The 26,584-nt window shown below is 36.2% G+C and overlaps 2 protein-coding genes and 1 non-coding gene across 4 annotated transcripts; 1 reads left to right on the plus strand and 2 right to left on the minus strand.

The window, feature by feature from the left end:
• Positions 1-6,749: 6,749 nt before the first annotated feature.
• Positions 6,750-6,820, minus strand: TRNAG-GCC (transfer RNA glycine (anticodon GCC)). Its single transcript has one exon. It is a non-coding gene; the product is annotated as a tRNA-Gly (tRNA).
• An 888-nt stretch (positions 6,821-7,708) lies between these two features.
• Positions 7,709-12,355, minus strand: LOC105162294 (methyl-CpG-binding domain-containing protein 2-like). 2 transcript variants are annotated; one of them, XM_088880384.1, is made up of 7 exons: positions 12,178-12,355; positions 10,789-10,894; positions 9,773-10,110; positions 9,633-9,686; positions 9,332-9,474; positions 9,041-9,130; positions 7,709-8,012 (listed from the first exon to the last, which is right to left on the minus strand). In XM_088880384.1, the coding sequence occupies exons 3-6, from the start codon at positions 10,096-10,098 to the stop codon at positions 9,042-9,044; spliced, it is 612 nt and encodes a 203-aa protein (XP_088736510.1). In that variant the 5' UTR covers positions 10,099-10,110; positions 10,789-10,894; positions 12,178-12,355; the 3' UTR covers positions 7,709-8,012; position 9,041. The 2 variants fall into 2 exon arrangements, with proteins under 2 accessions (XP_088736510.1, XP_011078600.2); XM_011080298.3 differs by lacking the exon at positions 10,789-10,894.
• Positions 12,356-21,938: 9,583 nt separating this feature from the next.
• Positions 21,939-22,657, plus strand: LOC148788129 (uncharacterized). Its single transcript, XM_088880365.1, has 2 exons — positions 21,939-22,274; positions 22,397-22,657. The coding sequence occupies exons 1-2, from the start codon at positions 21,939-21,941 to the stop codon at positions 22,655-22,657; spliced, it is 597 nt and encodes a 198-aa protein (XP_088736491.1).
• Positions 22,658-26,584: the final 3,927 nt, after the last annotated feature.

Raw genomic sequence — 26,584 nt, forward strand, 5'->3', positions numbered from 1 at the left:
GCATGAAGTAGGAACGAGACACTTAATAGCGTATTCAGATTCATGGCTAATAGTCAAACAAGTGGAGGGTTCATACGAAGACAAAGAAGAAATCAGATCCAATATCTACAATAGATAGCATAATTGAAGACGGGGTTTGAAAGTTTTCAAATTGTCCAAATTCCAATGGAAGAAAACGTCAAAGCTGACTGTCTCTCCAAATTGGCTAGCGCTCTAGAAAATTGTAGGACGAGGCAAATTACCATACAGTACCTCCCCAAGCTAAGAGCTCTGATTCATATTCAAGCTATATCCTCCTTGGGAGATTGGAGGACCCCTGTTATCCGATGGCTTGAAGAGGGGCACCTCCCAAACAATAGATGGGATGCCGCAAGACTTAGGACTCGGGCTGCCCGCTTCCTACTGCAAGAAGGGGTCCTTTACAAGAAATCTTTTATACATCCTCTACTCCGGTGCCTGTCCCAACTAGAAGGGTTGCATATTCTTAAAGAAATACATAGCGGCTGTTGGGAGCGCATTCGGGGGAACTTGGATTCTCGTCAACAAAACATTGCTGGCGGGATATTTCTGGCCTTCCATGAAACAAGATCCGAGACAGCTGGTGAGCAAATGTGATAAATTTCAGAAATACTCCTCCCTCATACATCAACCTGCGGGCCCCTCACAATCATGCTATCGTCATGTTCTTTCGCACAATGTGGGATAGATATTGGGGGATCCTTCCCCTTAGTCATGGCCAAAGAAAATTCCTTTTAGTAGCCATTGACTACTTTACCAAGTGGGTGGAAGTTGAGCTACTCGCTCGTATCACAAAAACGAAGGTGATAAAGTTTATATGGAAGAATATCATCTATCGCTTCGGGCTCCCACGAGAAATAATCTCAAACAATGGTCTGCAGTTCCAAGGCCATAAAATACAAGACTGGTGTAAAGGATTGCGTATCGAACAAAGATTCACATCAGTAGCACACCCCCAGGCCAATGGGTAATGGAGGTCACCAACCGAATCCTCATTCAAGGAATTGAGAGACGATTAGAATGAGTTAGTGGAAACTGGACAAAAGAATTAACTAGTGTCCTATAGGCATATGGCACGAATCCCCGAGGATCTACAGGAGAAAGTCTCTTCACCATGGTTTATGGACTCGAAGCAATCATTTCAGTTGAATTGGGGGTACCCTCCCACAAAATTTTGCATTTCTCTAAAGAAAACAATATGGAGTTGTTAAAATAAAATCTAGATTTTATTGAAGAATTGAGAGAAAAAGGTTTCATTCACATGCGGAGATACAAGAACACTATGATTAATGCCCACAACAGAGGAGTAAAAATATGGAGTTTCCAAGTAGGGGATCTAGTTTAAGAAGGGTGGACACATTGAAACCAGTGGAAAAATTAGACCCCACTTGGGAAGGACCCTTCAAAGTCATAGAGGTAATAGAACGAGGAGCATATGAGCTAAAAGATCTTGAGGGACGCCCACTATCACGTCCCTGGAGCATACACAATCTCAAAAAATATTACGCATGAAAAAGGGTGTCCGCTTCGCGTTCAAAGAACCTTCCAGCAAGTCCTCTTGAAGGACTCCCTCTAAAATATCCTCCTGAAGGACATCCTCTAATAAGTCCCCCTGAAGGGCTCCTTCTAAAAATGTCCTCCTGAAGGACATCTTCCATTAAGTCCTCTTGAAGGACTCCCTCTAAAAAGTCTACACCTACAGAAATCAAAAGTCAAATCATCACTTCCCTATTGATGGCACCCCTTTGAAAGGTACGGTTTATTACATTTCTCGAGGCAAGGAAAAAAAACAACATAGAGTATGCCTTGCCAAAATTCATGCAGGCCTCCATTATCAAGGGAACCTCCGGGGACTCTCATTTTAAGCTCTCATACGCCTCTCATTCATTTCTTTTCACATAAATATATTTCATGATATGATATGGGTAGTAACACCCATGTTTAGTACACATATACAGGAAAGGTAAATGAGGCATCTCTGAAGAAAGAAATCGGCAAGATCCAAGGACATTGAACCCGTGATAAAATCCCACGCATCACTTATAAAGAGTAAATGTGTAATATATATATATATATATATATGTATATATATGCATTAAGGTTAACATCATTCCAACTATTCTCTTATAAGTAAAACATTATTATCATGGGTTCTTGACATGAATTATTGTTGACATAAATCCTTGAAAGCATTCCCTTTTCACTCCAAAGGCGCACTTTCTAGGATTGAACTTTAGTCGATAGTTTCTCAAAACGAAGAATATCTCTTCCAAGTTCGCAACATGGTCCTTGGTCTTCCTACTTTTCACTAGCATATCATCTACGTACACCTCGACATTCCTTACAATCTGTGGACGAAATATTTATCTACCAAACGTTGGTAGGTGCCTCCAGCATTCTTTAGGCCAAATGGCAAGGCCACATAACAAAGTATTCCAGCAAATGTGATGAAACTGACTATTTTGTGGTCTTCTGGAGCTAGTATTATTTGATAATATCCTTGAGATGTGTCCATCATGCTTAACAATCCACATTCAGATGTGGAGTCCAACAGTTGATCGATTCGAGGTAGAGGATAAAAATCCTTAGGGCACGCCTTGTTGAGATCCCTGAAGTCAATGCACATTCTCCATTTTTCTCCTAGCTTGGGTACTAACACAATGTTAGATAACCATTGGGGAAATTGTATTTCTTCGATGTGACCCGCCACCAATAAATCAACTTCAACTTGGATAATTTTATCCTTTTTCAGCCCAAAGTGTCTCTTCTTTTGTTTCACAGGCTTGATGATGGGATCTGTATTGAGATGGTGAGTTATGACATTAGGGTCTATCCCTTCTAAGTCTTGGGGGTTCATGCAAAGATGTTTGCGTTGTGAAGTAAGCATTGAATTATTTCTTTGCATGTCGCATCCTCCATATGAGAATCAATGCGTGTAAATTTTTCTGGATCTCCAGGTACAAGTTCAACATTCATTAGTTCTTCCGTCAGCTGAACCTTGGGGGATACCCCTTGTTTTCTTTATCTTTCAGCGACCCCCTTCTCTCGCTTGCTTGGGGGGCGCCTCCTTGGGTATTTTGTCTCTATTTCTCTTTTGTCCTTTGCGTAAAACCTCCATGTAACACTTGCAAGATTGGAGGGGGTCTTGTTGTACTTCTCCTACACCTCCAAGTGTAGGGAACTTGATTTTCATGTGATAAATGGAGATCATGGTTTGAAAAGCGTTGAGGGTGAGCCTCCCCAAATTAACGTTATATGCTGATGGGGTATCTACCACTAAGAATTTCAACAGGAAAGTCTTTCGAATGGCGCTAGTACCTAGGGTCAAGGGGAGTGAAATCATGCCCCTAGGATGGACAACCTCCCCACGAATCCGTACAGGAAAGTGTTCACTTTCTCCAAGGGGTGTCCCCTAACTGCATCTGATCGTAGGCTTTTCTGAACAATATGTCTGTAGAAGTTACCGAATCTAGAAATATACGTCCTACTTTGTAGTTGGCTAGCAGAGTCGTGATGACCAGTGCGTCTTTATGAGAGCTCTTAAGACCTGATCTTTCTACTCTTCCGAACTGGATAAGGAGGGCATCCTCCATCGCCCCAACATCCCATATCTCCTCTATAGTTATGTTGTGTGCTTCTCTAACCTGGACTTTTCTAGCATGATGCTAGTCGCCTCCATTTAGCCCACCTAAAATCATTCATATAACTCATTTACGGGGAGGTTCATTAATTTCAGTTTTTCCCCCAGAGGTATTTCTGTCTTCTTCATTTGGTAAAGACTCAAGACTGGAAATATTTGCTTCCTTCCCTTTGTTTATTTCTTGTTTACGGTATGGTTCTTTTTCTCTGGCTTTTTCCCAGCAGACGTACTCCTGCAGATATCTGTTTTGGATGAGCCCCTCAATATCATTCTTTAGATGTCGGCACTCTTCAGTAGTGTGGTCGTAATCAGTATGAAAACGGCAGAATTTTTTGGATTTAGGACGTTGGGATTGCTCTCTCTATGACCAGGGCATAGAAAGCCTTTTTCTTCGACTGCCATGAGGGCTTGGGTGATTGGTACCGTCAAGGGCGTGTAGAAGGCATTATCCTTTTGGAGCCTTTTTGTCCCGAAAATTAGTTTGAGGCTTCTTGAAGCGGGCTTCCTGAACTTCTTGCCTCTTCTCCCCATGACTCTCCTTCTTTTTAGCTTGGGCGTCCTCCGCATTGATATACTTGGTTGCATGGGCTAGGAGGGTGTTGAACTTGGACACACGTTTTTTAACCAGGGATTGAAGAAATCACCATTTAGGAGTCCTTGTGAGAAAGCACTACCCTTCAACTCTTGAGTTGCAGAGGATACCTCCAAGACTGCCGTGTTGAATCCTGCAGATTACTCCCTCAATGGTTCATTGTCCTTTTGGCGTATGGCAAAAAGGCGGAGCTCCTTCTTTCAAAGCTCCCGGCTGCTAGTGAATTGGTGCAAGAAAAGAAACTGAAATTCTTGAAAACTTCCTAAAACTCCATTCGACAATTGGTTGAACCATTACTGTGCGGCCCTAGAGAAGGTGGTGACAAAAATGCGACACTTGATTCCATCCCTATACCTATGTAAAAGAGCCGCATCTCAAAACATGAGAGATGCTCTTGAAGGTCAGTCATCCCATCATACTCAGCAATAGTGGGGGTACCGCAATTCGTTGGGAGTTCGTCCACCATCACCGCTTCCGTGAAGGGGACACCCTGTTGCTTATCTTCAGAGGCCACTGCTATCTGGTGTTGTACATCTTGGAGAACCTTTTGGAGGCATTCCAATTGTGCCCCAACCATTATCTGAGGACCTCTAGGGGAGCTGTTGGAGGAGCCCTTGTCTCTCAATGGGTGGGGTCCTAGATGCTGGAATGTCTCCTTTCGGTAGGACTCCTTCTACTCCTTCTTAAGGGATGTCTGCTTCCACAGCGGGGACTGAGTGGGCAAGAGCCAGCACTGTCATCTGCTTCTAATTGTTGCTGCGACCACCTGTTGATTGCACCGAATAAAGTTGGGGAAAACTCTCCTAAGGTGGTGTCTGAGGAAGTGCTTTTGGACTGATTATGTTGGAATAGATGGCGGAAAGCCAATTAGATTGGATGTTTTGATAACCATTCAAGCAATTTTTATTAAAGTAATATTATCCTGATAAATATGATAAGTATCCATCTTTGATACACGTGTTTGTTGTGCTTACCAAATTACGTAAATATTGCTTTGACGTCACAACATATGCTCACAGACCACTTAATAACCCATGTAGTTGGATTGCGCACTGGATAGCGATTATGAAACCAACTTCTGAAGGTTGATCTGAAATGTTCCAAGTCGAGAACCTCAAGACTGGATATCGAGAGTCCTACTGAGACTTGCATTGAATATTGCATTCATTGGATGAGTGCCGCGTTTCATCGACGACAGACATTGGACGCTATGCAATTTCAGTAGGTTAGTTAACAAAGTGGTCAACTGACTGAACTGACTCGCCGGAATCGTCATATGAAAGCCTTGGAGGTTTGATCGGTGTGACTCGAATCCCCAGCTCTGATAGTACGGGAGTAGTTCTTAAACTTGAGGAATCACGATAATCACATGCATAAAATGACTGTATCCTAGATCTACGCGAGAGGTGTGACTTGCATTGAGTATCGCATTCATTGGATGAGTGTCGCGTTTCATCGACGACAGACGTTGGACGCTATGCAATTTCAATAGGTTAGTTGACAAAGTGGTCAACTAACTGAACTGACTCGCCGGAATCGTCATATAAAAGCCTTGGAGGTTTGGTCGGTGTGATTCGAATCCCCAGCTCTGATAGTACGGGAGTAGTTTTTAAACTTGAGGAATCACGATAATCACATGCATAAAATGACTGTATCCTAGATCTACGCGAGAGGTGTGACTTGCATTGAGTATTGCATTCATTGGATGAGTGCCGAGTTTCATCGACGACAGACGTTGGATGCTATGCAATTTCAATAGGTTAGTTGACAAAGTTGTCAACTGACTGAACTGACTCGTCGGAATCGTCATATGAAAGTCTTAGAGGTTTGGTCGGTGTGACTCGAATCCCCAGCTCTGATAGTACGGGAGTAGTCCTTAAACTTGAGAAATCACGATAATCACATGCATAAAATGACTGTATCCTAGATTTACGCGAGAGGTGATTGTGTCGCAGATATGATCATAATAAGTCTTGTCCAGAGTAGTCGGAGTATATAGCGAGAACAGTGAGCTCCAAGAAGAGGATCTGTTCCCATGTCATTATGTGACAGAGGTACTTCTTATGCACTTGGAGATGCGTTCACGCTCTATGAATCTGTGGCCACAGTCGTTGATCAAATAGAAAAATATTAAATGATGAGTGAAATTAAAAATCTATGTAATTTTTTTGTATTAATATTTTTCTTCTAAATCCTAATGAACGGGAGTTAAGTGTAAAAAATGAATTCTTGAAGGGGGTATAAGTGAAATTTTGAAACTTCTTTTGAACAGATACAATTTTTTATTTTTAGATAGGGTCTAACCATAATTAACCCAAATATTGTAACAAAAATATGAATTAAAGAAAATAAGTCAGTAGAAAAAAAAAAAGAAAAAAAAAAGAGAAGAAGGAGAGAGGTCAGATGCGCTATATTGTCGCCACTGTTGAGAAGGCGAAGGAAGTGGAGAACCCAATCGCCACATCGAGCGCAGAATAGTTATCTTCACACCTCTCTGAATGCACCAGCCGGGAATCGAACCCGGGTCTGTACCGTGGCAGGGTACTATTCTACCACTAGACCACTGGTGCAGGTTTGTAATAAATAAACTCCTATATCTAATCTAACGCACCTTCTAAATGTTTTTGGGGTAAATATAAATTCTATAAGGTTTGCCATAATTATAAATACCTTTTTTCGTTTGAAAAATTATCAATATTTTTCTGATTTTAATGACCGTCCAATAAATAACCGAATCTATTAGCTCCCATGACATTTTCATATACTTTTTGTGGTAAATAACCAAATTTTCATTGTAAAAATATGAATTATAATTTTACTTATTTTTTAAAATTTTATAAATTAAGGGGATACTTTTTTTCACAATTTTTCATCCACATTTTCCAATTTTTATTCATAATTTTTTTAAAAATAAATAAACTAAGGTCAGATTTAAAACTTCCCAACTTTCATCCTAGAATGATATAATTTAATCAAACATTATGACCTATTAATAATTTTTTAAATAATAAAAGAATATTCATAATTATCTCAAATATCAGGAGAATTCATTGTAATTTACCCTATCTTTTGGAGTGCTATAGAAAAATAAAGGCAGTATCATCGATGCGTAATTATTTTTGATGGTTTTTTGTTAACTTTCCTCTCCCTAATATCTTCTTTTTATCAATAATTTCTCCTAAATTTAATATGTATAAAATTTATTTTCTTTTTGAGAGAATATAACTAATTATTTCGTATATACTTTATTGAATAATAAAACTTGTGCAAAAATTTTATTTTAAATAAATTTAAAAAATTATGTGTGTGCCACAAATTACTAATTTATCTACAATAAACTTAGATTCAATCAATTGTATCGTGTGACAAGTTTGTGAACAAAATGGGAAAAGGATAAATAGTGATTATGTTATGTATTACTAATAAGTTTTACATTCATCTTTTTTTGGCACATGAAATGCACGTGACACTTTTTAATATATTAATAAGTTCTATATTTACATTTCAATACATTTTTAAAAAAATTCACAATTTCCACAAGTCAGAAGTCAAAACTGCAAAAAGTTTCTGGAAAGAGTAATTCCACCTACTTTACAAACATAATTCCACCATGAATATGATGAACAAGTTGACACCTCCCACAATTTCGACAACGGTCCCATTCGTATACTTCAAATACACGAACTTTGTAAGTCTGAGCTTATGGTTTGTGTATGTTGTCCATCTCCTTCTTGGTGGAAGCATTCTGGGCGAAGCGATATCCTGTGAGATTTCATTCCAAAGTTCTTTCTTAGAAATTGATGATGGTACATAAATTCATTATCAGGAAATAAGGAAAAGAAAAAAGATAGAGTGTGCTCGTTTTAAACCATATGAAATAGTGATACCAGTAATTTTATCAGAAGTACTAATGTAGGAGAATTATTCTATCTCTGGCGAGCTCATGGCTTGTTCACACGAAGGCAGTTTGCACATACGAACTAATTAGTATAAAACTAAAACATAAACTTTTGAAAATTTTAAACATCTTAAATGCAGTTCCTCAAACAAAAAGTGATAGACCTAAAGGTATCATATGCTAACACACAAGCAAGAAAATCATTTTTGAATTGGACTTATTATAATTCTCCAAGTCCTTGCCGTTTCACTCTTGCTTTTGAGCCCTTACCCTTCCCTTTGATGGGTTGTACAGAATAATTTAACATCTCAAAGCTATATCGTCTTAAATTTAGCTAGGATAGATGATATGTATTGCAAAATAAAACATACTTGTAAAGCACAAAAACAGCAAGGATAGAGCACATATATTTAAAATGAATATAAACCAAGCCAGATTAATTGCTTATAATTTTCTCTAGGAATGAACATAAATGGTGAATTGCTGTAAGGACTTGCCAACACTGATGTTGGTTTTTCTTTGTGCAATCAATAGCTGAGGGAACTGAACCAAAATAAGTTCATGTAGAAAAGATCAAACTTGAGATCCCATCAGTCTTATGTGCCCAGCTTCAATCAAATCAGTCTTCACAGAACTTTTGGCAAAAGAAGAAAATTTTAGTGCTGTTGCAAGCTAAATAGTTATGCAACGCCACAGGCTAGAGAAATTTCAAACTACATGACATGATGCAGATCATAGATGTAGAAGATTTGGTAGAAATTTAAATTACGTAATGCAACTGCACAAGATGAGCCATAATATTCCTTAAACTTGGTCACTAATTTAATCAACCTTCAGAGAAGAAACTAAAACCATAGTCAGTTCTATGATAATGTCTAAACTTATAGAATACCTCAACTTTGAGCAGGAGCTTTAGCCTCAGTAGTTGCACTCTCCGGCACCCCAGAGCTATCATTTTGAGTCTGTAATGCATGATAAGCCCCTGGAAACAGATCGAGAAGTTGCACATAATTTTTTTAATAAAAAGTATAATAAGTCCACTCAGAAATCTAGAAAATATTAACTTCCTAATCATGATCCGTCATGATAAAATTTTCAGCAGAGAAAACACATGTATAACATCTAAATTATGACCCTAATCTGGAATGAATCCTCAAGAAACCAAGGGAAAGCATCATGAAACCTGCTGCAGGAGTACTGCTTGTGTCATGGGTGGTAGAACGGGCTCGCTTTGCAATGTATTTCTCATCCAATGGTACTGGGGGCTGAAACGAGAATTGCGAGATGTTGACGCCTTCGCATAGATGCGGATGCTCATTAATGTACCTGAAATAGAAAGCACCAGATATCCCAGCCCGCAATTATTATAAAAAAAAGAAGCACTAGACTCCAAGATATCAATACTCTTAATAGTTATTGTTTTGTGCATTTCAAGTGCAAAGCAGAAAAAAGCTAAGTCGTTCCTCAGAATTCTGCACATTTACCTGCTAAGTTCGACCATAGAACGTAATCTTTTGTTAGATGGGGTGACATAATACCTGTTAAGACACATGGCAAACATCACTCAAAATCTTTGCTCCCATTTTCTCAAAGAAGGGAAAGTAAAATGTGATAGGCTACATACACATCAGCGAATTTTGTGCCGCCTTCAGCTCTGATTCGTAAAATACGTTGCCAGCCTGGAGGAGTTTGGGGAATTCTCGGCTTGTCCATAGCCCAAAGGAAACTGTCATCCTGCTTAACATCTGATTCTTCATTGCAAGAGACACTAGGTCGCCACGCACGTGCTGTATCGCATAGGAAAGATCGTTCTACGATCCTTTCCCGTATCTCCTCATACTTTTCCTTTGTTGGGATGAGCCTCCATTTTGAACATTTGGCGCACTTGACAGTATATAACTTTACAGATTCCCAGACCCTTTTTGCTCCTATAGCTTGTTCTTGTTCCATTGCTCTAAAGAACTGAGATTATCAACTGGAAGTCATTGCTTAATGCCACTAATATTTTTGCACTTTGTCTAACTATATGCCCAGAACAATCAATTCGAAGCAAACATTGTACTAAAATCTAAAACAGAAAGTTAAATTAATGTAGAATCCCACAAGAAAGAATCTCACACCACAAAAAATCATGACAAAGTAACAATTCTAAGTTGATTTTCAACAAACACCAATTTCCATCAAGAACAGAAAAGAAAAAATGGAAGTCATTACACACCAACATATCAACAATGCAGAGAATAGAAAATTTTCCTATTAAATTGCACACCAAAACTTTATAACAGATTAAACTGAATATTCTGAATCCAACTTAGGTACATAAATAGAACGAAGTAATTCAAAAGGGTACCTAGTTATTTCAATTCTGGACACTTTTCAGAAATAGGATCAAGACATCGACGTAATCATAATTACAAAATGCGGTACCGCAAGGCATAAAAGCGAAGTCAAGACACATGAAATGGTATAAACTGAACACCTGGAGAACTAGAAGATGACACTTCATAATTTGTGAACAACACTGAATACAAAGCACTTATTTGTTCAAGATACATAAAGAAAATGCAAAGCAGCAGCTTGGTACTGCTGGTGCTAACTGAACCTTAAACAAAACACTAATCATGTAACAAATTGACATACACATAGATCCTTGACTAGACACAGCAACAAGAGGCCTGTTGTATGTTACGTGATATATATAAGATGCATTCGCTTCAGGGCTTAATCTGTGTCGATGTCCCCCTATCTGTAGACAGTTAACATAAAGCAATTAAATCATGTTTAAGAAACCGTAAATCATGTTTTTATGCTCTCAAATAAAGAACACATGAAAACCAATAGCCTTTACATCGAACCGGGCTCTGATACCACTTTAAGGGAACAAGCAGATCGGCCTAGGAACGCGCTAGCCGAGGGGAGTGAGAAAATAATAAAATAGTGTAAAAATTAAACATAAATTAGTCGAACCAAGGGGTGTATCCTTGGTGTTCCTGAGCGTTCGATGTAGTATGAAAAAGAAAATAAAATATTCATACGAGGGTTATAAAACGAATGAGATGCATAAATAAAATCGAGATTACCTCTTTCGCTTTCGTTTTAATCGGCATATATGTTCACTTCAAAATCCCAACGTAGGAATGTACCATTGGGTACTTTTCATACTAATTATGATCAATATACCTATCGTGAAATATTAGAATTCATTTATGCAGATGCCTAGTTTGCCTCCCACCCTCCCCCCCATCTCCTTCTGTAGATAACTAAATTGACCAAAACATGCCCTATTCTAGAGATAAAATTAAGCCTGATCTAAACCTATCAAGATAGTTTCACACTCAAATGCCTGTTAATACAATCTTCATCATAAATTCACACAATTGCAGGCCCGCGAAAAGCAAATCGCAACATTTCAAAATTAAAACGTATATCACATGCAACGTAAAACCTTGTCTATATGCGCATGAGATAGAAATTGCCTCCTTACACAGAGAGAGCAATCAGAGTGAACATATGTACAAAGATGTAGGGAAAGGGAAAGTACTTGCATTCAAAATTAAATAACTCATTTCTGAACTATCTCAACCCACAGCAAGTTTCTTATGTTGAAGACACTAAAAAACAATATTCCTCTTTTCCCCCTAATTTTTTTTTATCTATTCTTTTCTTTATTATATACTGATCTATTTATTCATTGTTTTTTGATTATTTAATGACATGCAACTGAAACCGATGATTTGAATCCACTGGAAAAACATGAAACTCCTGTGAACCGCATAATCCTAGACATGCATGTTTCATTATTTAATCACTATAAGGTTTATATCAGTGTGGGTTTTGTCCGAGCGAGATGCATCTTACAAACAAATCAAACAGATCAAGAAAATTCGTCCAGAAAACTTAAACATGAAACCTCAATTCACCGAAAAAATCGCACAGTCACCTCAGGAAACACAGATACAATGTACAAAACATATCAAAATTAATCAGCGACATAAACACCTGGAAACAGAACAAGTTCAGAGATTAAACCTCAATCTATAATCACCAAGAATCGTTGATCTGCACGTCTGGGCCCCCTAAATAGGCGAAGACTTCTGGCGCTGGTGCTAGACTGTGTGTGAGTGAGTGTGTGTCTTAAGTGTGTTTGGGGGGTGGCGGAGGTTGTGTGTGCGAGTTGACGAAGCCGATGACGAGAACATTGAATTGTTACAAGTGATGACGAGAATATAAAATGTGATATTTACGTTACCATAAATTTAATTTTGGATTTTGTTTATTATTATTATTATTTTGATTTTTATTATTATAATATACAATCATCATACCATTCAATATATTCAAACTTAAAAATTAATTTAATACATCGATAACTCAAATTAATGAATACATTACATAAAAAAAAAAAACAAACAAACATATATCCACATTCATGGAAATATTTTGATTAAGGGTAATTACACCGCTCTCCCATAAGGTTTGATATAATTATAGGTATAAATTCCTGTGATTTAATAAATTATATCTAGAACCCCTCACATTTATTTTGTCTAACAAATAGATACTCCATCATTTATATTAGTGTATGAAGATGTATAAGAATATATTGCTTAGAAAAAGATTTATTTGATGTTTAATAGGTTAGTAATAAGTCAATTTATGGTAAATATAAATTTGCATTCAATTTTTTTGCGATTATCAACAAATTCGATGAATTTTGACTATCGTGGGGGCTCGGTCAATTTGTTAAACAGAAACAAATACTAGGGATATTAGATGTAATTTTTTAAATTACAAAAAACTTATATGTAATTCTACTAAATTTTAGAGAAGGATACTATGCACGTACTTAATTTTATTAATTGAGTAAGACCTCTTTGGTTCAAATTTGTTTTATTTAGTGGCTGTTTATTTGAAGGGTTTTTTTGGCTTTTTCATTTTTATTGGATAAGAATAATAGTTGGAGATATAATATTTGATACCATAAAAATATGATGAATTTTTAAAAAAAAAGTAACTGGTAGTATGATTCGAATAAAATGATATGAATTTTTAAATAAAATATTATTATTAATTTGCATATACGAAAAAGACAACATATAACATATGCTAAAAGACATCCGTAATTTTGCTTGTTACTAGGCTTTGTTTAACAATACCGAGAGATAAGGGTAGCAACGAGGTGGGTTGGATGGATTTGCAACCTACTCCGCTTTGATTTTTTTATGCCCCGTCCTATCCGGCTACAAAACACATCGGGTAGATCTAATTCGGTGGACTCGATTATTTTATTTGTTCTATAAATTTGAATAAAAATTCAACATATTAGTTACAAATAAAATTGTTTATTTAGTATTCAAGTCAAAAAAAAAATAAATTTTCAAGTACAAATGAAATTGTTCTTAACAAAACAACCCAAACAATTATTATCATCTAAAATTGTTCTTAACAAAACAATTCAAATCATAGGTATATTTATTATTTTTTAACTATTATTATTATTATTATTATGATAAAGGCAAATAGAATATATTTGGCTGCTTAGATAGATGTTTTTTTTTTAATTCTTTATACACACAATTAATTACATCATCTGATACATTCAGATATTAAAAATGGATTAACTATAAATTATATGCAAAAAAGTTCTCTGCCACTGGGAGTTTTTGTTCTCTCTATCTTTGAGAGTCCTTTGGTTGTCTGTTTCTTTCCTTTCTTTCTTTCAACATATCCTGTTAGCTCTGGTGAGGTTTGAACTGTTTCTTCCCAGTGATTACGGCGGCACTGAAGTCTATCTTGGGGTTGTGGCAGGTTTGATTACTGGTGCTGGTGCGTTAATGGTATTGAGATCGTAATACGCTTTGGTGTGTTGGTTTCGTGGCCCTGTTCCTGTTTTATTATTCTCGCCTTTTGTGTTTTGGTTCCCATTGTTCTTTTTTTTTTTTTTGTTCTGCTTCTTGCTCTTATGTCTATGTTATTCTTTGTATGTTTTTTAGTGGCAGGGTCTTACATTTGTCTTGTTGTTCTGCTCGGTTTTGGACGCGGCTTTTCGTTCATCTCAGTCGTGCTCGTGTCACCTTTGGGGCTGCTTCGATTTACTATCGGGGTATGGAGGCTTTCTGTCAAAGGTTGCGTAGGAAATTGATAATCTCAGAGAGGGAGGGTTGGGTCATGGTTCCTGATAGACTTTGGTAGGCGGATTCAAAATTTCACCTCTTGCTTTTGGTTGAAAGACTGTTATCTTCTAAGCAGCCGAGGTTCGAGACCTTGGTTTCCTCTGTGCAGAGCGTGTTGAACCCAGTTAAAGGGATGGAAACTCGGTGATGCACGTTTCCTGATACGTTTCAATCATGTTATCAATCGGTATAGGGCACTAGTGGGATGCCCATGAAGTTTCGAGAAGAATACTTTAATTTTCAGTGGGGTGGGATCGAATGAGAATCCAATGAACGTGGACCTCAACTGGTGAGATTTCTTTATGCACGTGCATGATCTGATGGGAAGAAGAAGGCGCTTTTCGCGATACACTTGGTGTGTCTATCTTCTACAATAATGGCTTGCAACCATTAATTGTGAGCCTCGAAAAAACCATTGGAACACCAAGATAATTAATTGGGAGAACTCCTTCTTGATACTCCTCTATGTCCAAGAGTCTTCGTTTAAGTGGTGGCTGACTTAGACACAATACGGTGATTCTTGGTGGGGTTAAATTACAATCCATAAAGTCCAATAAAATGTTCAAGTATTTCCTTGAAAAGTCGGATAGAACTCTCTTTTGCCTTATAGAATAGTAGAAGATCGTCGGCAAAGTATAGTTCAGTAATAGCAAGCTTCTTACGCCTCCCGTGAAACGAGAAGAGATTATTATGAGTTTTGAAGTTGATAGTAAGATGTCGCATTTTCATAGCCAAGATAAAAAGATATGGCAACAGCGGATCGCCTTGTCAAACTCTAGCAACTATAAAGAAGTCATGAATCCCGCCATTAAGGTTGATGGAGTATGTTAAGGAAGTGACACATTCCATTATCCAATTAATAAATTGTGGAGGAAAGTTGAGTAGTCTTAATGTTGCATGTAGAAATCCCAATCCACCGAAGCGAAAGCCTTGTGGAGATCAATTTTAAGAGCACATCTAGGTGGACAATTTTATACCTCCATCCAATAATAAAAAATAAGGTTAAATACATTTTACACCTCTGAACCATGCATAAAATACATTTACACTCCTAAACTATAAAACGGAACAAAATAGCTCCTCATGATAGCCCTAATGTTTCTATAACCAAAATACCCTTAATTATTTACACCCCTAAAACATCTCTATTACAATCATTCTCCTAAATATAATTTAAATTATTATAAATTTTTTATTTAAAGAAAACAATATACTGAGTATAAAATCTACATAAACTTCATAAATTTATAATTTTTATATTTTTAATACAACTGGTAAAAAATTTACATAATTTTTGCTTGTGTTGTTATATATATATATATATTGAACTTTTCTTAAAAATAAATTATCAGTAAAAATTTAAAGCATTACATCAAACATGTATATACTGTAAAATAAGAAAACTTATAATATAATTAATATATAATATTCTATAATTCTTTTAAGTGATACATTTTTATTTTATGGACATGTAGTTGAATAAAATTTATAAGGTATATAACATACTTTTTTTTATAATATTATATGGATTATATATTGACACATATTTACATGTACTTTTTAACATAATTTATTTACTTTGTGAAATATATTTGCATATATAGAGCTTATAAAATATTTTTTGTATTTTATAATTTATAAAAAAGTATATATTATAAATATTATTTTTAAAATAAAATGTGAGTAAAATTTAAAATCACTAAAAATAATTTGGGAGAGATATTTTAATAAAACATATTATAGGAAGTAGAATAAAAAAGTGAAAGGACATTTTAATTTTAAAAATACCAAATTATTTTGTCAGAGGTGTTTTTTTTACGTTTCATATTTTAAGAGTGTAAATGAGACAAAATGCATAGTTTAGGGATACGAAGTGTATTTAATCCTAAAAAATAATAAGATAGGGACAATTTCGTCAACCTAAAGATGATAAAAGCTAAAAAGACATCAAAAAAATTATCCCATTAACATGTCTAACACGTGTAGACAACTCTCAGTATAATTTGACAAAGAGGGTCTTTTTTATATAATTATGATTACAAGGGATTTTTTAAATAATTTAATTAACACAAGTATTTAGCAGTTTTTCCATTTGATAGAGGGCAATATGCAATTTTCCCTTAATTAAATATATTCACTGATAGGAACTTACAGGTTGATAAAGACTTGATAAATATGAAAATAATGGAAGAAATAAACTTAAAAAACATATATTATCCTTATCTATCTTAAATAGAGACCTTTGATTAAATTTTATAAATATTATATTAAAATATTGTAAAAAAAAAATATTAAGTACAATGAGCTCTCCAATATATATATATTTTTAATGATCAAATTTAGTGCTAACTGATCCACACAATCTTAGACATGATACATCACAAGGTACAATTTTACTGTTCGAGCTACAACTCGAGTTCGAATCTTACCTGATGAGTTCGAGCTTGAGCTAAATTTATTGTTATTATTATTATTATTATTATTAAATTATGAGAATCACCAAAATTTTACATAAATTTATAAATAATAAAATATGTTACATAATGCATACTATGTTATAAATATACCAAAATATAGTATGATAAATTGTACTAATTAGTTTAGTAGTAATATAATTAGTAAAATATACCAAAAAAAATCATAATGAACAATTTAAAATTATAGAAAAGTATCCCATTATCTAAAAAAATGGGGACTGAAATACATTCTATCAAAAATTGGGGGATCAGAATTTTTCAGTTTTTTAAGTATAAGCCTAGACCCTGGATTAAAATTTCGGACAATTTCATAGTAATCCCACAACAATTCGTATTGCTTTGCATCATCCCCCTAATTCTCTCTAAAGTTTTTTTTGTTTTTTGCTCTCATCACCTTAAATCTATTCACATCCACATTGCATTTGAGCGAATTCTTTTTCAGTTGCTGAACCGGAATTGTTGGTTTATCTCTTATTGCATTTTCAATTCTTTTTGCAAGATAGGATGCATTGACAAGCCTATTTTCACATGTTCTTGCACATGTATGCTTGCCCTTCATTGTTTTAATTTGGAATGTAGGTCCACCTTGTATTGGTGAGGCATGGATCCTCCATTCACAACCATCCACTTTACATTTTGCAGTCACTTTTGCAGCTTCATTTCTTAAAAATTCAATATTTACCCCATTCCGTATGCACCAGTCCCTCAAAGCCACCCTAAACTATGCAGCATTTTTTGAAATTTCATCCAAACTACCAGATTTATATTTTTCATTGAATCAGATTCTTTAAAAACAGGGTGCTTTTTTCATTTTCATTATCATCACTACCTTCTAAGCTAACCAAATCATCCTCATTTCCATCATCACTAGTCCATTCATTTTCTCCAATTTCAGTTTCAACTCTTTCAGATAATTTTTTTATATTTTTGCCTTTTATCACTCTTTTCAATTTTTTCATCAAGTCTTTTTTTGTTGGATCTTTTGACAGGAAAATGTTATCATCATATTCACATTCAATATCTTCTAAAACCACACTAGGGCCTCACTATCACTTTCCTCACTACCTTGCACATAGTCGTCATCAAATGAATTATCAAATTCCGATGAGGACTCATTCAAAAATCTTTCACCCTTTTTAGTCATCTTTTCATAATTGTTTTGAAATGGAATTTCAGTAAAATTACTAGTTGGATTTTCAACATTTTCAGTTATTTGGAACATCAGTGAAATTTGGTTTATTTTCAGGTGGATTTAGTTCTTTTTCAGTTATTGGAACATCATCCCCTAATGCCACACCCCCCTGCCCCTCACAGTCAACACTCTCAAACTCAACCCCATCCAATCCCTGACCCTCTATACCCTGCCCCTCACAGTCCTTCCTCCCATCACATACTCTCATTCCCATCCTCATCCAATTCATTAAAATATGTTCCATCTAACAAGTATCTAATTTCTTCTTCTTGCTCCTTTTCAACTGGTTACCCTGACTATCTACGACTTGAATAGGTTCAACATCCCCTCCATCTACATAAATATTTACTAGAACATCCAAGTTTTTATGACAATTTTGGAGGTCAACCAAATAAATATCAGAACATTCTTCTTTAATTTGTCTTATGCTCCATTCTAATGGTAGAGTGAGATCTTTATAATAAAATTTAAGCACTGACTTTTTCCCCCCGCACTGTTCATACATTTCTCCTAATTCATGTAAACCCAAATAATTCAAATCTAATTTCTCAAATACTTTCTTATGCCCTCCTACATAACTAAGTTTAGGATGTTTTACAAATTCCCAACACACCAAAAATTATGTCATGTGTTTGAAACATCTACACATAAATAAAATAAACCACAAAAAAATAATGCTTCAGCAAGAAGCAAAACCATAACACAGGGGGTACAAATGCACATAACTATAAAGCATAGTAACTTCCCAACGAAAAAAAAAAGAACAATCATTAATACTTCAACAAGAAGCAAAACCCTTATACAGGGTGCTTTTCATGCACATAACAATAAAAGTATAGCATTATTTAATCAAAGCATAGATTGACTAAAAACATAGACCGAATATACTTGGGACCACAAATCAGTAAACATTTTCATACACCCAACACAGTTGGGACAACATGACAAAATCTACAATCCCCCAAAAATGGAATAAAATATACCAAACCCTAATCCAACCAAACGAATAAAAAAGCAGTATATTATAGAAAGACCTATCTTAACTGCTTCAAAATCTGATGCTTGCTCAGCTTTTTCCCTCAGAAAAAGCCTCCATTAAACACAAAAAACAAAATAGTTAGCAATAATTGATCACGATAAAAAAAAATATTATATTTTTGTAGTAACCAATGGTTCATATATTTTGAATTCATGAACTAATATATAATTGGAAGTAAAATCTTTCTATGGTTACTAGTCCAAGAATATCTTTTAACCCTTGAGACAATTCCCACACGTTTGCTACAAGATTTGTGCAATCTTAAATCTCTTTATCATGTTGGATCTAATATTTAATTAATTGGTATATATGATGCAAACTTTTAATTAATTAATATAGTAATCCAAATTTGTGGTCCCTGATCACTGATTCAATACCCAACAAAATTACAATAGATTTTAACCAAAATGGCAGTACAGTTTAACTAAAATTAATAAAGTAAATCCCTTGAAACACTTGAGAGCAGATTACTTTTCAACTTTGAGGATTCTATAATTACTAATCAATTACTTTTTAAGAAATCTTGGTGGTATTCATATGAGAATTGAGATCCACCGAATATAATGATGATTATTTAAGAAGAAGTGGAAATTGAAAATCGGAGCTTGAAATATGAAGTTGTGTAGATCGAGATTGATTGTGTCCGGTGTCGCAGCCGCGGGCGACGGCGTTTGGCGGGGGATGAAGGGAAAGGGAAAGAGTTCGCCGATGGAAGTCAGAGCTCGAAATAGCGGAAATCGGTGTCGCAACCGCGGGCGACGGCATTTGAGTGGATTTCACCGGCGGCGGTAGTGGATTTTCAAGGATTTGAGTGGATTTCGTGTTTAGGTTTCCTCACAGCCGCCTCTCTTCCTCTCTCTCCAGAAACAAAATCAATAGATGAAAATCCTAAGTTTGACTAGCAGTCAGCTTTTTCAAATATAAGGAGGGGTATTTTCGTCTTTCACACTTCTCACCAACGTTTAATTCATGTAGGGAGGTAGTGTGCTACAATGTTTAATTGACACAGGGGTATTTTGCATTTTTTTTCAACACAGGGGGGTAATTTGCTCATTATCAATAACACACGGAGGTATTTTGCTTTTAACCCTATATATATATATATATATATATATATATATATTTAAATTTAGTATAAATCGGTGCCCGAATTTTAAGATATCGTAATTGTTGATTAAATTTTTTGATCTCATTATATATAATAAAATAATAATAAAAATAAAAATTGTTCAACCAACATCATTATTATTATTATCATTATTTTTAGATTAATTCATAAAAATCACTAAATTTCGACATAAATTTATAAGTAATAAAATAGATTGCATAATGCGTAGTATGTATTTTGATATAAATATAAAACTGAGGAATAGATAAAAAAAAATCGTAAGTGAATTACTTGTCAATTTAAAAATATAACATAAAGTTTATACGTGTCATATTGAATAATTATTTTATAAAAAATATTATACTTTACTAAGTTGTTGAATAAATTTATTTTTATATAAAAAAGATTAATGTATAAATAAAGTACCATAATTTATTATTATCTAAAATAAAATATATGATATTGATTAATAATTATAATATATGGTCAATTTTAAGTATAAAATTAATAAAGTATTGAATATGAAATTAAATATATATATAAAAAAAAGAGGAAAAAGTTCGCGAGCTGATGAAGAGAGAGAATTGAGGTCTAGCTCGAGCTCACGAGCCGACTCGACTCTTATGCCACCCCTACTCTCAAACACATGCCTAAGCATCCTGTAATCTCTTTCCGGGGCTTTCATCATCCCTGTCCTTCCTCTGCCCCTGCATCAACAACATCCGCAGCAACAACGACAGAAACAAACGACCACCGCAAGAACCATGGCGGAGATGATGTATGGGAGAGCAACGTGGAGGCAATGGTGGATCTTGTCGCCCCTTGTCTCCAGCAAAAAGACTGTCAACCAAAGCCTCACCACCTAGGTTTTCTAAGGCCAGCAGAGTTGCTTTCAGCTTCTCCACCACCAACATCATCACTTCCTCTACTTTCACTCTGTGTGTGAGCTCTCCTAAGATGTGATATAATTACAAATACCTTTTAATATTTTAAAAATTGTCAATACTCCATAATTATAACAATGTCCAATAAATTAGTGAGTGTGTTTGGTTGGGGAGAAAGATGGAATGTATAAACTACCAATATTTGGTTAGAGGGAAGAAATAAAAGTGAAGTAAATTACGATGTATATGAAACTCCGGAGTCCAATTGTATTTCCATCCAAAATTGAACAAAAAAGTGGAAGTATAATGCAAATAAGATAAAAAAATAAATTTTTATTTTTCTTTACTCTATTACCCATATATATCTATATAAATATTTTTTCTCAAAAATTTTTTTCTTCCCTCTGATAATACCATACATAATTGTCAGAGAAAAAATAAAAAAAATTACTGAAAAACTACCGCATCAATGTCAACAATTAGGTAAACAATATTTATTTAAACTATATAGTTTAGAATAAATGAACAATACTCATTTTGATGAATATTTTTATTAATAAAAATTATTCTTATTCTTATTTGATAAATATTTTTATTAGTAAGATTTTTAAATTATTGATATGCTAAAATTATATTAGTATAATATTAATTTATTTATTTTCTAATACAAAATGAAGATAAGGGTTATTTAGTATAATTACAAAATTTCTTAATCTATTTTCCTCGTATCAAATAAGAGAAAGTATTTGAGGTTTACACCCATTCCAATCATACCAAATAACTTGAAGGAAAATTATTATTCTTTCTCGTATTTTCATCACGTAAAGGACTACGTCAAATCTATTTGGCCATTGTTAGCAGAAGTCACGGCCACGACAAATGGATTTTTCTTCTTCCGATTCAAAACTATAGTGGCAATGGAAGAAGTTATAGAGGGCGGACCATGGTTGTTCCAAGGACAACCAATCGTGTTGCAAAAATGGGAGCCGGGCATGGTCCTACGTAAGCTGAAACATACCCAAGTCCCAGTTTGGGTTAAACTTCGACACTTGCCAGTTGAATTGTGGACTAATGATGGCTTGAGTACAGTGGCAAGTGGCATTGGACGACCTCTTTATCCGGATGCGATCACACGCGCATGCATGAGACTGGATTTCGCTCGTGTATGTGTCATGCTTGACATCAATGCCAAACTTCCGAAGCATTTGGTTATTATGTCGCCAACAGAGGAAGGTGGAGAAATTGCATGCAAGGTTGACGTAGAATACGAGTGGCTGCCCCCTAAATGCACCACTTGCATGAGCCTCAGACATGCCACGGAGGATTGCCCTTCCATGAAAGTACCGAACCGCTAGTCAATGTTTATGTGCCGAAGGCACGAGTGCAGTCGCCCATAGCTGAATCAGGTAAGGCTGTGGAGGAAGACAAGAATAACTCATGTGGAGATATTAATCAACAGCCTATAATAGCTGAGACTCCGAGTACCCCTGTCACACAAGGAGTCAATAAAGGAAGGTACAAGGGTAAGGAGTTAGTCATCTTTAACACTTTTGATACACTTAATTTCCTTGATGATGCAAATGATACCATTTGGGGTCCTAACATAAGCAGCCCCGCCACGGGTGATCCATGTTAAACGCTGCTGTGTGAAACGTGCGTGGCTTGAACAAAAGGGACCATCAGCTGGCACTAAAAGACGTAGTAGCTGAGTTCAGGTTATAATTTATTGTCCTTCTTGGAATGCATGTACGAATTACTAATATTGCTTGTATACAATCTTTCTTACTGCCTCAATGGAAGTGGTTTGTTGATCCTGTGTCGGTTGGGAATCGTATATGGATCGCATGGGATGACACTATTCTTGATGTTAATGTGATTGAGTTAGGTGATCAATTTGCACATTATCGTGTAACTGTTAGAACACTGCATACGAATGTGATTATTACTATTGTGTATGGTGCCACTGAAATTGCTGAGCGGCGTGAGTTGTGGCGATCACTAGGGTGCTTGCGGGTCAATGTGTGGATGACCTGTGGATAGTAGGAGGAGATTTTAATGCTGTTCGTGACCGCAGTGAGGTGTGTGGTAATTTTGGTGAATCAGATTGTCGATGGATGAATTTAATGCATGCATACAGGATACGAGATTGCTATAAATGCCAATGCAGGGTGAATGATACACATGGCATAATCGAAGTTCGAATTCGCGAAGTTTATGGAAGCTTTTGGATCGGATGCTCATAAATGACATATGGCTTGAGCGTTTCCCTAACTCATACTATTCAAGCCTCACCCACGCACCTCAGATCATTCACCACTAGTGCTTTGTGGGGATCGACAACAACAATTGGGTGGTATGTTCAAATTTGATAATTACCTTACTCTTTCACCAGATTTTATTCCTAGTGTGTAGAATGTATGGAAACACGACATTATTGGAGTGCCTATGTACGCGATTACGCGGAAACTAAAAGCTTTAAAGCCAGTATTCCGACAGCAAAAGCGCAATAAAGGAGATCTTTCGGAGAATGTACGACTGGTTAAAGGATTCCTTGAGAAAGCACAGATCTTGGTTAGCTCGGATAGACAAAACGACCTCTTTCTACTCCTGGAATATTGTTGTCGTTTGGTATACGCCAAGACGGTAAAAATGGAACAAACCATGTTACAACAGCGAACAAAGATGCAATGGATGAAGGATGGAGATCAATGCTCACGAGCTTTCTTTTGCAAGATAGCTCAGCGACGTGCCACTCGGAGAATCTTGCAAATAAATGATGAACATGGGACCACCTACTCAGAACCAGGAGCGGTTATTCATGAGTTTGTCTCCTTCTATCAGGCTCTGTTAGGTAGAGAAAGACGGAAGCAGGTGATAGATATCTGGTATTTGAGGCCATGGGCTAGACATGTCCTCAATGAGGAGGAAGGGCTTCAGCTCCTTACACCCGTCACTGCAGTTGACGTCAAACAGGCAGTGTTTGACATTGCTGAAGATAAAGCACCTGAACCGGATGGGTTCTCATCTAGGTTTTATAAAGCTGCCTGGCCAATCATGGGTCCGGAGGTTATGAAGGCAATCTTGGAGTTCTTTACCACGGGAAAACTGCTGAAGCAAATCAACACCACACTTCTGGCACTTATCCCTATGGTACATGCCCCTATGATGGTCACAGATTTTCGCCCTATTTCGTGTTGTAATGTTTTATATAAGATTATTGCCAAACTTATTGTGCAAAAGTTGAGTAGGGTGTTGGATAAGTTGATAAGCCCTTGTCAGGCTGCCTTTATTCCTGGTCGTAGTATTGGAGACAATATACTGTTAGCACAAAAACTATTTATAGGTTACAATCAGGCGCGCCTACCTCGTAGATGTGCAGTAAAAGTGGATATCCGAAAAGCTTATGACACGGTAGAATGGGATTTTCTACTTGTAGTGTTACACCTGTTTGGATTCCCGACTACGTTCATTAGGTGGATAGAGGAGTGTGTCACGACACCCTCATTTTCCATCGGGCTGAATGGAAAACCTCATGGTTTCTTTACTGGATCGAGATGGCTACGGCAAGGGACCCTTTATCTCCATATCTGTTCGTTCTCGTAATGGAGGTTCTGTATTTGATTCTTATCCAGATGATTGATCAGGACATGCATTTTTCTTTTCATTGGAAATGTGAGCCTTCTCGATTATTTCAGCTTGGATTTGCAGATGATCTGTTGCTATTCTGCAAAGCTGATATAGACTCTATAGGGGTCTTTAAGCAGGGGTTGGACCTATTCGCCTCCTGGTCAGGTCTCTGGCTAAATGTGCATAAGAGTCATCTTATCATCTCTCGATCTGCACAAGAGATACGGGAGCAACTGTTAGAGATGCTCGGCTTCCACGAAGGGCATCTTCCGATGAGGTACTTGGGACTTCCTCTACTTTCTTCTAGATTATCTTTAACAGACTGCCAGCCTCTATTATTGAAAATTGATCAACGCATTAAAGGTTGGGAAGGAATGAGATTATCGTATGCTGGGAGGGTACAGATTATTAAATCTGTTCTTATGGCGTTAAGTATATATTGGGCTTCTGCATTTATCCTACCTAAAGGTATTTTAAGGGAGATTGAGAAGCGTCTGAGAGCTTTTCTGTGGAAGGGCATAGGTACCAGTGGATATGCCAAAGTAGCATGGAGGGATGTCTGTAGGCCCGCGTCGGAGGAGGGTCAGGGCCTACGGGACATCGCTACTTTAAATCGTGCCTTGATGAGCAAGAAGCTGTGTGATGTTATTCGATGTGATAGAACATCAATCTGGGTAGAATGGTTATATAACGGGTGGCTACGTGATAAATCTGTATGGACGATCACTGACAATTGTGGCTCATGGGGCTGGAGGGATTGGTGATGGAAATTCATTTTATCTGTGGCATGATCCATGGCATCACCTTGGTCCCCTTATTGAGAGATTCCCACAAGGTCCACGTATGCTTGGGCTTCGGACGACGAACAAGCTCAGCAGTGTTATTATAGAGGGGCAATGGCATTAGCCTCTCATTATGGACATTGAGTGCTTGGAGATTTTGCATTCATTGCTAATAATTCATGGCGAGACAGATCGCATTATTTGACGATTTGAGATGGGACGACCTACAGTTGCATCTCTTTACAGGCTATTGGACCCACCGAGACCCAAGGTAGGTTGGTCTTCACTACTCTCGGATTCTCTGAAGATCCCCAGGTATAATTTCATCTTATGGCTTGCGATTTTGGGGAAACTATCTACAGCTGATAAACCATGGCTATCATACTTAGGCGCCTGTATATTATGTGATGAGGGCGCAATGGAGACACATACTCATCTATTCTTTCGATGTCGTTATGTCAGAAGTTGCCTGACAGCGATTCGACGGATTGTTCGGTTTGAATGGCCTAATAGAGAGTGGTCACTGAACGTTGAGTGGGCTGCAAGAAAATGGAGAGGAAAACATATGATTAACTTGGCTTATCGTGCACTTCTGGCTGCTTGCATTTACCACATTTGGAGGGAACGAAATTTGAGACGCTTTGAGCATACGGAGCGATTACCTAATATAATAGCTACCATTATTATGGAAGATATTAGACAGAGGATTATCAGTGTTAATTTATCTCGTTCTGTTAGTTCATGTGCGTTATATAGATTATGACATATCCCTTGGCCTGTTGAGGGATAAACCACCAGTTGAGCACTGCTGTACTGTACGATCTTGTTTTATTAATGAAACTTACATTTATCCAAGAAAAAAAAGAAATTATTATTCTTTCTGCCCGATGTGCCTTCTACTTCCCTTTTCCCTTGTCCTCTCACTTGAACCAAATCGAACCCTTAATTTTTGTTAGATTTTCATTCATTTTTTATGATGAACTAACCAAAATGCCTTTTATGAACATTGTACTATCTATCTATCTAATTTACAAACGATGGTTAATAATATCATTGTACTAATTTTTTATGAGGTTAAAAATGTCATTTAATCAATAAAATAACTAATTTATTTAACTTTCCAAATTTTACATTAACAATAAATTAGTATTTTT

Source organism: Sesamum indicum, linkage group LG5 (genome assembly GCF_026168435.1).
Source record: "Sesamum indicum cultivar Baizhima isolate 11 linkage group LG5, ASM2616843v1, whole genome shotgun sequence".
Lineage (NCBI taxonomy): Eukaryota > Viridiplantae > Streptophyta > Magnoliopsida > Lamiales > Pedaliaceae > Sesamum > Sesamum indicum.

Bases quoted from the DNA above. Each gene is read 5' to 3' on its own strand.
- LOC105162294 (XM_011080298.3), bottom strand. From the start codon at position 10,098: ATGGAACAAGAACAAGCTATAGGAGCAAAAAGGGTCTGGGAATCTGTA. The intron at 9,687-9,772 runs GTATGTAGCCTA...GTGTCTTAACAG, and splicing joins GGCACAAAATTCGCTGATGT to GTATTATGTCACCCCATCTA. The intron at 9,131-9,331 runs GTTTCATGATGC...ATCTGTTTCCAG, and splicing joins AAGCAGTACTCCTGCAGCAG to GGGCTTATCATGCATTACAG.
- LOC148788129 (XM_088880365.1), top strand. From the start codon at position 21,939: ATGGAAGAAGTTATAGAGGGCGGACCATGGTTGTTCCAAGGACAACCA. The intron at 22,275-22,396 runs GTTGACGTAGAA...TATGTGCCGAAG, and splicing joins GTGGAGAAATTGCATGCAAG to GCACGAGTGCAGTCGCCCAT.